At 43.1% G+C, this 13,949-nt stretch overlaps 1 protein-coding gene across 3 annotated transcripts in view; it reads right to left on the bottom strand.

The window, feature by feature from the left end:
- The window catches only part of LOC106083298 (odorant receptor 42a-like), a 46,985-nt gene that overhangs the window by 10,200 nt on the left and 22,836 nt on the right, over nt 1-13,949 (bottom strand). For all 3 annotated transcript variants that reach the window (XM_059369371.1, XM_059369373.1, XM_059369372.1), the window contains exon 2: nt 5,224-5,452. In XM_059369371.1, coding sequence (XP_059225354.1) covers nt 5,224-5,291 — 68 coding nt within the window. In that variant the 5' untranslated portion in view covers nt 5,292-5,452. The remainder of the gene's footprint in view (nt 1-5,223; nt 5,453-13,949) is intronic.

The raw sequence follows: 13,949 nt of genomic DNA, 5'->3' as shown, positions 1-13,949 counted from the left end.
TTCATAATCTGATATAGCCGCCATATAAACCGAACTCTCGATCAACCTATTCGGTTAAAAGTTTGCATATGTCGTTTTAGCATGACTTTCAATAAATGTGCCAACCATGCTCAAAGCCGGTTGATAACTTGATAAAGGTACCATGTAAACCGATCTTCCAATTTGACACTCTGAGCCACTGAACGACGCAATTTTTACTCGATTTGCCTAAAATTTTGGAGGTGGTACTTTTCTATGACTTCTAATAGTCATGACAAGTACGGTCCATATTGGTCAATAACTTGATGTAGCTCACGCTTTTACTTGTTTGTAATCCGCCCCATACCACTATGGACATACACCTAAGCTAGCAATCGGCTTGTTGTGCGCTCTAAAAACTATAAAATAATCTCCAAAAAGAAAATTTTAAGTTAGGAATTCCGTGCTACTTACAAAATCCTTAATTGCTTTCAATACCACTCCCCTTATTTGGTTCATGTCTGGTATTATTGTATGTTCCCACCTAATTGCCGGTATCTGTTAAACGCGAAAGTCAGGCAGTGGCAAAGGAAATGCTCCAACGTCTCATCATCTTCCCCACATGCCCTACACATGCTATCACATGCCTCATCGATTTTATATAAGTGCGCTCGTAGTCCTATGTGTCCCGTTGTGATACCAATAGCTGTACTGACCTCCTTCTTACTTTCTTTAAGTAATAGCCTCGTCTTCTCACGATCTGGATACCCCCATAGGATTTGGACTTGTTATTGTCAGGTTAGGATACGTTTAAAACAGGGTGCGGATATACAGGAGCCATGGACGATCCGAAACGAAGTTTCTGGACTGATCCATATCAACTACCAATTATCCTATACTAACCAAAGTTTTCAACGTCAGGTGCAACAGTGAAGTGTTAGAGAGGCGGTTGAGCATACATGACATCTCTTTATCTGCCTTTCGACTCTCCGACACCACCACCCAAGTCGGAGCTGCAACGGTTGGTGAGGAAAGCACAACAGACATGAAATGAGGTACTAAAAGGGTGTGATGCGAACTCTCACAACGTATCGTGGTGTTGTACGAATTTTAATAACGACCTAATAACACTTAATATTGGAAATACCGCTACATTTGATAATAGGCATTGGGAGGATGTTTTAGATATGACAATAGGTTAGGTAAGGTTTAAAATGGGGGTGCGGATATTAATCCTCCCCATTTCCCTATGAGCATACACCTAAAGCAGTAATCGGTTTGTTGTACGCTCTCAATGCTAAAAAGAAACCTCGAAAAAAATCTATGTCAGGAATTCCGTGCAACTAACAACCATACCACGGCTAAAAATTGGTTCATGTTTGCTATTGTGTCCCCACTTAAGTACCGGTGTCTGTTAGCCGTGAAAGCCGGGCAATGACATAGGAATTGCTCCAATGTCTCATCATCTTCCCAATATAACATACACTTGCCGCACGGATTTTGCATAAGTGAGCTCGTAGTCCTATGTGTCCCGTTATAATACGAAAGCTATATTGACCTCCTTTTAACTTCCTTTCAGTAATAACCACGTCCTTTTGCCGTCCTAACGACCGTTTCGCTGTTCCACAGCGTTGACCCCATAATAACCGCAATTTTGTTGAAATTTGGCACAATAAGTTGTGTTCATCGACATCCATGCCGAATATAGCTCAGACCGGTCTATATTTGGATATAGCTGCTATATAGACCGATCTGACGATTTAAGGTCTTAGGGCCATATAATCTGCATCTAATGCCCGATTTTGTTGAAATTTCGCACAATGAGCTGTGTTAGGCCCCCGCACGATTGTAGTGAATATGGTCAAGATCAGGCTGTACATGTCATATGTTCCTTTCTCCCGATTTAAGTTCTTGGGCCCATAAAATGCGCATAATAAGTAGTATGTCCCCCAACGTTCGTACCGAGTATTGTCTAAATCGGGGTTTTTTTTGGATATAGCTGCCATATATAATGATCTCACGATTTAAGGTCTAGGGGACATAAAATCGGATAATAAAACGATTTACTATCCGATTTCGTTGAATTTTGGTACAATGAGTTGCATTAGACCCTACATGTCTGAATATGGTGTAGATTGACCTATTTTTGGACATATCTACCATATGGACTAATATCCCGTTTAATGGTCCTGTACAGTGAATTGTGTTAGATCCTTCGACGTCCCTGTCGAGCTTTGTCTAGATCGGACCATATTTTGAGATTTGAGCTGCAAAGGTTTCATAAATGGTTATCAGTTTATATGTATAGCTGAGGTGGTGGAAAACCAAAGTTCGCCCCGGCGGAACGTAATGCGTTTTTATTTAAATACCATTTGTTTGGTATTTAAATGGCATTTGTTTTAATTCATTAAAGGAGGAATGTTCGAAGCATACCGAGAATTGTATTAAAACAATCTCGGATTGCCACTATATACACCTAAGCCAATAATTGGCTTGTTGTGCGCTCTAAAAACTAAAAAGTAAACTCGAAAAAAGAAAATTTTAAGTTAGGAATTCCGTGCTACTTATAAAATCCGTAATTACTTCCCATACCACTCCCCTAAGTGGGTTCTTGTCTGGTATCGTGTTCCCACCTAAGTGCCGGTGTATGTTGGGTGCGAAATCCTCATCATCTTCCCCACATGCCCTACACATGCTATCACTTGCCGCACCGATTTTGCATAAGTGAGCTAGCTCTTAGTCCTATTTATCCCGTTACGATACCAAAAGCTATGACCTCCTTCTTACTTCCTTTCAGTAATAGCCTCATCCTCTCACGATCTGGATCACCCCATAGGATTTTCGCGTTTATCTTCCACTGCCTTAAATCGGATTGTGTCCACCCGAAAGGCTTAGGGTTAACCAAGTTTATCGACGGCAGTTCTCTGGCCTTCACTGCCAAAACGTCTGTCCTTTCAATCCCACTTACTCTGTTATGGCCCGTAATGATGCGGATTGTGCCATCCTTAGAGAAGGCGTTAATCTCCTTCTAACACTGCAGGACTGTTCGTGACCTTACAGTCCTGCTTGCTATTGCCCTAAAAGCCATTTTACTGTCCGTAAAAATGTTCACACTCGACGTCTTTGCGTTAGTACCACACCACCTCACGCATTCCGTGATCGCCCGGATTTCTGCCTGCAGAACCGTATAATGGTCAGACAGTCTAAAACACTCTGTCTCCTGGCTTTGATCCATCCGTGTAACATGATCTTCCAGACGGCAATGCTAGGGTTCCGTCAGTCCAAGACTGTGCTGCTGGCAGCAGTGCCTCCCACTCGACCTCAAGTGTCCGATCGGAAACCTCTTCCCTTCCTTCCAGGTTTCCTATCGTCGCATCGATTATACCGCGATGGTATGAGTTGCTCTCATTCTCAATCCATGCTCCCATCGCCTTAAGACGATGTGTTGCTTCACTATCAATATCGTATGTTATCGAAATAATGAAGTTTGTTATACATTTTTCTATAAGTATAACCTATTTGTTTTTCCTGAGTTAAATCGATTATTCGCCCTCCATCTTGCAGTACAAAATATCCTCTAAAGTTCCCACATCTTACAGCGCTTCCACTGAGAGGATGGCTTATCCATGTTATTTATACACTTTTGAAAAGCAGAGATAAACTTGAGCTTCGAACTCTAAATGACAGCCTGATTCTTGATGGGAACCGACATATTATACAAAAAAGACTACTATCTCGGTGAAATTACAGTTGCTCATCAGCAGAAATTTGACTATAATTTATCCTTATGATCAAATGGAAATTGTCCTTCAAATCGCAGTGTTCGGCAATCTAAATTTACTGCTGATTCATATATAATATGTTCTTATTATATTCTCCACCACAGTATGGGGGTATACTAATTTCGTCATTCTGTTTGTAACTACTCGAAATATTCGTCTGAGACCCCACAAAGTATATATATTCTTGATCGTCGCGACATTTTATGTCGATCTAGCCATGTCCGTCCGTCTGTCTGTCGAAAGCACGCTAACTTCCGAAGGAGTAAAGCTAGCCGTTTAAAATTTTGCACAAATACTTCTTATTAGTGTAGGTCGGTTGGTATTGTAAATGGGCCATATCAGTCCATGTTTTGATATAGCTGCCATATAAACCGATTTTGGGTCTTGACTTCTTGAGCCTCTAGAGGGCGCAATTCTTATCCGATTTGAATGAATTTATGCACGTAGTATTTGGTTATGATATCCAATAACTGTGCCAAGTATGGTTCAAATCGGTTCATAACCTGATATAGCTTTCATATAAACCGATCTGGGATCTTGACTTCTTGAGCCTCTAGAGGTCTCAATTATCATCCGAATTGCCTGAAATTTTGTACGACGGATTCTCTCATACGTGTTTATTATGGTCTGAATCAGTCTAGAGCCCTATACAGCTCCCATATAAATCGATCTCTCTATTTTACTTCTTGAGCCCCAAGGGGAGCAATTCTTATTCGAATTGGCTGACATTTTACACAGGTCTCCAACATATAATTTAATTGTGGTCCAAACCGGACCATATGTTGATATCGCTCTAATAGCAGAGCAAATCTTTCCTTATATCCTGTTTTGCCTAAGAAGAGATGCCGGGAAAAGAACTCGACAAATGCGATCCATGGTAGAGGGTATATAAGATTCGGCCCGGCCGAACTTAGCACGCTTTTACTTGTTTTCCTAAGAAGAGATGCCGGGAAAAGAACTAGACAAATGCGATCCATTGTGGAGGGTTATATAAGATTCGGTCCGGCCGAACTTAGCACTCTTTTACTTGTTTAAAATAATCTATGAGCTTCAAGAATGAATAAGGCTCGACCAGTAGGTAACTAGTAGATAGGATCTTACACGGCGGATTGCTACATCTGTCTAAAATTGCATAGCTCGCAGATGTTCATTCCATTTGCAAGTAAGGATTGTGAGTCATAATATAGCAGGCGTTTGGAATCGGCTATAAATACAATGCCCCTATCATTGAGACAATACTTGAATTGCATTTGGATTTGACAAGCTCCGCAATGCTTCGACCGCTCTGAGCCAATAGCTGGCATCTAAGTTTCCTTTTGTCGCCCTATTTTATACACTTTTGTATTAAATATAATTGGCATTAAACATTTTATGTGTGACATATAATTTGTACTTTTTTTTAAATCATAAGATTCCAACATTTCCCCCTTTATTGGATGTATGTATGTGTGTAAATAAAAGATCAACTGCCGGAAATACTTACAATTCGGACAATTTTAAAATCAATTGCCTAAATCGTTGAACAAAAGACAACTTTGAAAGCGTATACATTATCCAAGATTATTATTTTTTTTACGAAGTCAGTCGAAGCTTTCGGATTGCGTTCTCCGTCATCCACACTTGCTGCCAGAAATCAATTCGGTCTTATATTCGTCGCCTTGGGTGCAGTGTGCCTTCCTTCGTCGAATGATGGGGATGGTGTTGTTTTGTTTCTAAAATAAATAAACAAACATGAATTCGTCGTTTCTTTTGTTTCGTGTGATCTTCATTCAACTACAAAACTAAGTAAATGGTTCTGGGCGGTTTTTTATTATCTTTTTTTTTTTAATTTAATGTTGAACGTTTTGTTTATCTTAACTCAATTTCTGAGTTACCAACAAAACGGTGGCAGTTGAAATGTTTTTTGTTTTTTTATATCTTCGTGGAACATTTTATGCGATTCGTGCTTTTGTTTTCTGAAAACAAAACACAATATTTTTATATACATAAAAAATGATTGTATGTATTTATATATGCATGTGCGAGTATATATAAAATTGACGCACACGATTAACCCATTCCCATTAGACTTTATGAAAATCAAGGGTAGCCATTATCCGTAAGCAAGGGGTATTCAATACATACTCGCATATGATATGTAAATATGTTTACACATTATGTAGACTACACAAAAACGATTTGTAAGCTGCAAATGAAAAATACATTTGACAGTAATGGTTAAAGTAAAAGTGTTCAATACAGGCTGCAACCTTCAAGGCCAAATTATGTTCAGTGTACTCTTATTTGACCTCCAATCAAGACTAGTTCAATCGAATTGATGAAATTTAATTCTGATCGCACAACTGAAAATGTTATTGCAACCAAAAATAACATTACCCCCTACACCACTATTGTATTGATGCAAGTTATAATACCCTGTACCGTTACTGTGATACAGGGTATTAAAATTAACATTGTTTGTAAAACCCAGAAGGAGGAGAGAAAATCCCATTTATAAGTATATCGATCGACTTAGATTCGATTCGATTTAGCAATGTCCGTCTGTCCGCCGTCTGTCTGTCTGTATGTATATGTTAATTCGTGTACAAAGTTCAGGTCGCAATTATTATCCGATCCTCTTTATTGGCCTAGAGACGATGCCTATTAAAATTGGAAGAAATCGTTTCAGATTAATATTGCAATAATATCGTCATTTGGCAACCGATTCTCCCGAAATTTGGCACGTAGGTTTCAACATTACTCATGAATTGGATAGAAATCCGTTCAGATTTCGATATAGCTCCCATATATATGTATCGAACAATTTTCACTTCTAGAACCTTTGCATTTATCAACCCATCCTCTTAAAATCTTATATAACGTTTACCTCAACGAATACCACGAAATGAGTGGATTTAGTTTGAAATCGGTTCGGTTCTGCAATAAATACGGCGAAAAACCATTCCCTTATAACTCCCGCAGTTGCTGTTGAATTTTACAGAAGTTGGATCAATTTTGGATATAGCTATCATATACAGAGTGCGCCAGAGATACCTACATACTTATTTAAAAGGTCAATAGAAACAAAGTGGCATCAGTTATTGTTTTAATTCTTTTTTTGTTTGCAATTTGCAATTTGTTTGTAACACCCAGAAGGAAGAGAGATAGACCCATTGATGAGTACACCGATCCACTCAGAATCACTCTCTGATTCGATTTAGCTATGTCCGTCTGTCCATGTTAACTGTACAAACTACAGGCAGCAATTTTCACCCGATCGTCTTAAAATTTGGTACAGGCATAATTTTCGTCATAGAGATTAAGCCTATTGAAATAAAAAAAATCGCATCAGATTTAGATATGGCTTCCATATATATGTTCGTCCGATTTGCAGTAATAATGCAAATGGTCATTTGTTAACCTTTTCTCTCGAAGGAAGGCAGGAAGGATTTTCTTATAACTCTCGACATTGGTGAATTTCATAGAAATCGGTCCATATTTAGATATAGCTGTCATATATATATGACAGCGTTGAGTTGGGTGGGGGAGTGGTTGAGAGTAGACGCATATTGCGGGGGAAATCCCAAAATTTATTTCTGTCTCTAATTAGTTGCCATCATGCTCTGGTTTAGAGAGCAGCAGGCGTTCGCCGTCGAACAGTGAGAGAAAACCGAAAAATATAGTAAGAAATATGCCGTGTGGGAACGGGTTGAGATATCCCTTTGAAAAATTGACTAAATCAGTGTATAAGCAATGGGGGTAGCCATTTACCCGATGTCATTTTCAATACTGCATGAAAATAATGGGATAACGTATTCTCAGTTAGGAAAGGCAAAAGTCCGGCGGTCCCGACTTTATAATACCCTATATATATATATAGTGTGTATATATACAAGTGGAGCGTCTGCTCAATATTTTTCAAAGGATCTTCTAGCATGAATTATACAATTTAGCATGCGCTTAAACCTATTGTTGTAGCATGCTTTCCACTGCGATTCAACTTTCACAACATGGTTATTGAACGCTTCCACATCATTTTCTGCCGACATTGAACACGCATTTTTATCCAAAATGAGAGATTAAAACAAGTGTGCGAAGTCAGCTCTGTACGGCGGATAACCCATCAATTCGACGTTTTGACCGGTCAAAAAGGCGCAAGTTTGAGCCGAAGTCTGAGAGCTCTCATTGCCATTGTGAACAATGACTCAATTCAAATCAATTTAAATTTATTAAATTCCGTTAAAACATCGTTGCAGACATGCCATATAAGTGATGTTGGTTCCCGTATAAACCTCCAACCCATACAAAATAATAGGCAATCCCATGGCAGCCGGTTGTACGTACCGGATTGACCCGATGGAATCTTCATCGGCAAGGGCTGCCGCCTCAGTGTACGTGTTCGTCTTTTTTCGTCATGGGAGAGGCACATCCCGGAGTGCCTTCTCCGTATGCTTTTGGTCCGTGCCGGGATTGAAAAGAACCCCGGACCCTGGTTCTGTTCCGTTTGCCAGAACCGCCTTCATCATCGGTCAGTGTCGGTGAGGTGTAACAGGTGCTTGGAGTGGGTACATTTCCGTTCTTGCTCTGGCCTAACTTCGCTACGGGAGTATAGTCATACTGGCTATGTCGCTAGGTGCTGTGCGAACATAGCCAGCAGTGGGTCACAAGCGTCGCCGTCGTCGCCTTCGGCGTCCTCGTCGTCGGACTATGTGACCCCCCCGACCTCTCCCGTACGGCAATGTATGCAAAGACAGCACCCTAGCCCTACTATTGCCAGGCCAGTGTCGGGAAATGTATCGTTCCTGCAGTTAAACTGCAATGGACTGCGAGGCAAGATTGATGAGATTGTAGATTTTATGAGTCGGAAGAGCATATCGGTCGCAGCGATCCAGGAGACAAAGCTGACTAACACCTGCAGCTTGCACAGTGCTACGTAAGGATCGCTCAAGGAATGGAGGTGGGGGATTGGCCTTCGTTATACACCATTCCGTGCAGTATAGACCTATCTCGCCTGCGCTTGACGCTAGTGACCCATACATGGAATGTATGGGGGTAGCAGTCAGGTCTGGTACTGCCGAGATAGAGATATACAACGTGTATATACCGCCGGTTGGCAGCTGTGTCCCGATTAATGGCCAGGCCTACAGCCCCGACATAAGTGGGTTGCTATCTGGCCATAGTCGTCTGGTTCTGGGGGATTTCAATGCACATCACTCGTCATGGCATTCTCCCCTAGGCAACGACCAGCGTGGCATAGCTTTGGCAGAGCAGATAGATAGCTCCACGTTTTGCACGGTGAATGAGGATGCCCCCACTAGGATTACGAGGAGGTGCAGCAGCTCGCCAGACATCTTAATCGCATCCCCTGATCTCCTGAGTGACGTATCCTGGCAAGCCGTCATCTCTTTGGGGTCAGACCACCTCCCCATAATCCTCACCATCGACCGACCACCCGACTTCATAACCTCTGAGCGCCGAACGTTCATCAACTACAAGAAGGCCAATTGGACTGGCTTCAGAGAGTATACCAATCGCCGCTTCAATGAACTGCCACCCCCCTCTGATGTGCTTGTGGCCGAGAGGAAATTCCGAGACATCATCAACGCAGCAGCCGCTCGCTTTATACCAGCCGGTCGAATACCGCAAGTGCGACCCAATTTCCCGGCGCAAGCAGTGGTACTCGCAGACGAGCGTGATGGGATTCGTGCTATGGACCCCGCTAACCCCAGAATCAGCGAGCTGAATCTGGAAATAAACAGGGTAGTCAACGAACATAAGCGGAATTTGTGGCTGGAACACTTGGAGCAATGTAACTTAGGCACCGGTGCAGGCAAATTGTGGGCCACTGTTAAGTCTCTCTCGAACCCCGGTAGACGGGACGACAGGACCTCAGTCACTTTTGGCGAGTTAACCGTGACTGATCCGAAGAGATGCGCCAGGTTGTTCAACCGTCAATTTATCGTGCATCTCGAGAGAGACAGGGCAAGGAGGAGAGCCATTCGCCGTATTCGTGGTCTCCGAGCCGATGAACAGCCATCACAATTTACCGTGGGCGAAGTTACGAATGTCATCCGTGGCGCCAAATCTTCCAAGGCGTTGGGCCCCGACGGAATCTCTACATTGATGCTGAAGAATCTGGATTTACCTGGAGTTGAGTACCTTACCTGTCCTTAACCTGTCTTTGAACACTCTTATAGTTCCCGATGTCTGGAAAATGGGCAGAGTGATCCCGCTACTGAAGCCTGGTAAAGACCCGAGTTTGGGGGAGTCGTACAGACCGATCTCCCTTCTCTCACCAGTGGCTAAGACGCTTGAGGCATTACTCCTCCCGAGCCTCGTAGGAGAATTTCCATTCGCCGAGCATCAACACGGATTTCGGAGACTGCACAGCACAACAACAGCTTTGCATGCCATCACCACACACATTTGCCGTGGCTTCAATCAACCCAGGCCATGTGATAGGACGGTCCTCGTGGCATTGGACCTATCGAAGGCATTCGACACGGTCAGCCATGCCAAATTATTTGAGGACATCGCCAACACGTCCCTCCAGCCAGGCCTTAAACGTTGGGTCGCGAATTATCTGTGTGGCCGCCAGTCATTTGTGGAATTTAGGGAAAAGAAGTCAAAACACCGTAGAGTGAAACAGGGAGTTCCCCAAGGCGGGGTGATATCTCCGGCTCTGTTTAACCTCTACCTATCCTCCATCCCACCTCCTCCAGACGGCATAGAGATCGTATCATATGCGGACGACTGTACGATCTTGGCATCAGGCCCCCCACCTATTGATGACATCTGCGATAGGTTGAACGTCTACCTCAACGAGCTTGCCTCATATTTCGCTGCAAGAAATCTGAAGATATCCGCCACCAAATCTTCAGCCACACTGTTCACTACAAATACGCGTGAGGTGAATTCTGAGCTGACTGTGATGGTCGATGGAGAATTGATTCCGACCATCAAGTGTCCCAAAATACTTGGCGTCACATTTGACAGCTCCTACACTTTCTCTCCACATGCCACAGCAATCTGCAATAAAGTCAAAAGTAGAAACAAGGTCCAAGTCACTCGCTGGCAGCACTTGGGGTGCAGACAAAGAAACCTTGTTGTCCACGTACAAAGCAATTGGCCGGTCTGTGGTAAGTTATGCTGCGCCAGTGTGGTCACGTCAGCTTTGTGACACGCAGTGGAATAATATTCAGATCTGTCAGAATGCCGCCCTCCGAACTGCGACGGGCTGCCTCCTTAATTCTCATGTGGACCACCTCCACCAGGAGACAAAGATCCTACCTCAGGTCGCAATTATTATCCGATCCTCTTTATTGGCCTAGAGACGATGCCTATTAAAATTGGAAGAAATCGTTTCAGATTAATATTGCAATAATATCGTCATTTGGCAACCGATTCTCCCGAAATTTGGCACGTAGGTTTCAACATGAATTGGATAGAAATCCGTTCAGATTTCGATATAGCTCCCATATATATGTATCGAACGATTTTCACTTCTAGAACCTTTGCATTTATCAACCCATCCTCTTAAAATCTTATATAACGTTTACCTCAACGAATACCACGAAATGAGTGGATTTAGTTTGAAATCGGTTCGGTTCTGCAATAAATACGGCGAAAAACCATTCCCTTATAACTCCCGCAGTTGCTGTTGAATTTTACAGAAGTTGGATCAATTTTGGATATAGCTATCATATACAGAGTGCGCCAGAGATACCTACATACTTATTTAAAAGGTCAATAGAAACAAAGTGGCATCAGTTATTGTTTTAATTCTTTTTTTGTTTGCAATTTGCAATTTGTTTGTAACACCCAGAAGGAAGAGAGATAGACCCATTGATGAGTACACCGATCCACTCAGAATCACTCTCTGATTCGATTTAGCTATGTCCGTCTGTCCATGTTAACTGTACAAACTACAGGCAGCAATTTTCACCCGATCGTCTTAAAATTTGGTACAGGCATAATTTTCGTCATAGAGATTAAGCCTATTGAAATAAAAAAAATCGCATCAGATTTAGATATGGCTTCCATATATATGTTCGTCCGATTTGCAGTAATAATGCAAATGGTCATTTGTTAACCTTTTCTCTCGAAGGAAGGCAGGAAGGATTTTCTTATAACTCTCGACATTGGTGAATTTCATAGAAATCGGTCCATATTTAGATATAGCTGTCATATATATATGACAGCGTTGAGTTGGGTGGGGGAGTGGTTGAGAGTAGACGCATATTGCGGGGGAAATCCCAAAATTTATTTCTGTCTCTAATTAGTTGCCATCATGCTCTGGTTTAGAGAGCAGCAGGCGTTCGCCGTCGAACAGTGAGAGAAAACCGAAAAATATAGTAAGAAATATGCCGTGTGGGAACGGGTTGAGATATCCCTTTGAAAAATTGACTAAATCAGTGTATAAGCAATGGGGGTAGCCATTTACCCGATGTCATTTTCAATACTGCATGAAAATAATGGGATAACGTATTCTCAGTTAGGAAAGGCAAAAGTCCGGCGGTCCCGACTTTATAATACCCTATATATATATATAGTGTGTATATATACAAGTGGAGCGTCTGCTCAATATTTTTCAAAGGATCTTCTAGCATGAATTATACAATTTAGCATGCGCTTAAACCTATTGTTGTAGCATGCTTTCCACTGCGATTCAACTTTCACAACATGGTTATTGAACGCTTCCACATCATTTTCTGCCGACATTGAACACGCATTTTTATCCAAAATGAGAGATTAAAACAAGTGTGCGAAGTCAGCTCTGTACGGCGGATAACCCATCAATTCGACGTTTTGACCGGTCAAAAAGGCGCAAGTTTGAGCCGAAGTCTGAGAGCTCTCATTGCCATTGTGAACAATGACTCAATTCAAATCAATTTAAATTTATTAAATTCCGTTAAAACATCGTTGCAGACATGCCATATAAGTGATGTTGGTTCCCGTATAAACCTCCAACCCATACAAAATAATAGGCAATCCCATGGCAGCCGGTTGTACGTACCGGATTGACCCGATGGAATCTTCATCGGCAAGGGCTGCCGCCTCAGTGTACGTGTTCGTCTTTTTTCGTCATGGGAGAGGCACATCCCGGAGTGCCTTCTCCGTATGCTTTTGGTCCGTGCCGGGATTGAAAAGAACCCCGGACCCTGGTTCTGTTCCGTTTGCCAGAACCGCCTTCATCATCGGTCAGTGTCGGTGAGGTGTAACAGGTGCTTGGAGTGGGTACATTTCCGTTCTTGCTCTGGCCTAACTTCGCTACGGGAGTATAGTCATACTGGCTATGTCGCTAGGTGCTGTGCGAACATAGCCAGCAGTGGGTCACAAGCGTCGCCGTCGTCGCCGTCGTCGCCTTCGGCGTCCTCGTCGTCGGACTATGTGACCCCCCCGACCTCTCCCGTACGGCAATGTATGCAAAGACAGCACCCTAGCCCTACTATTGCCAGGCCAGTGTCGGGAAATGTATCGTTCCTGCAGTTAAACTGCAATGGACTGCGAGGCAAGATTGATGAGATTGTAGATTTTATGAGTCGGAAGAGCATATCGGTCGCAGCGATCCAGGAGACAAAGCTGACTAACACCTGCAGCTTGCACAGTGCTACGTAAGGATCGCTCAAGGAATGGAGGTGGGGGATTGGCCTTCGTTATACACCATTCCGTGCAGTATAGACCTATCTCGCCTGCGCTTGACGCTAGTGACCCATACATGGAATGTATGGGGGTAGCAGTCAGGTCTGGTACTGCCGAGATAGAGATATACAACGTGTATATACCGCCGGTTGGCAGCTGTGTCCCGATTAATGGCCAGGCCTACAGCCCCGACATAAGTGGGTTGCTATCTGGCCATAGTCGTCTGGTTCTGGGGGATTTCAATGCACATCACTCGTCATGGCATTCTCCCCTAGGCAACGACCAGCGTGGCATAGCTTTGGCAGAGCAGATAGATAGCTCCACGTTTTGCACGGTGAATGAGGATGCCCCCACTAGGATTACGAGGAGGTGCAGCAGCTCGCCAGACATCTTAATCGCATCCCCTGATCTCCTGAGTGACGTATCCTGGCAAGCCGTCATCTCTTTGGGGTCAGACCACCTCCCCATAATCCTCACCATCGACCGACCACCCGACTTCATAACCTCTGAGCGCCGAACGTTCATCAACTACAAGAAGGCCAATTGGACTGGCTTCAGAGAGTATACCAATCGCCGCTTCAATGAACT

The sequence above is a fragment of the Stomoxys calcitrans genome, chromosome 5 (genome assembly GCF_963082655.1).
Source record: "Stomoxys calcitrans chromosome 5, idStoCalc2.1, whole genome shotgun sequence".
Lineage (NCBI taxonomy): Eukaryota > Metazoa > Arthropoda > Insecta > Diptera > Muscidae > Stomoxys > Stomoxys calcitrans.
This window is presented reverse-complemented; position numbering and strand designations above follow the sequence as displayed.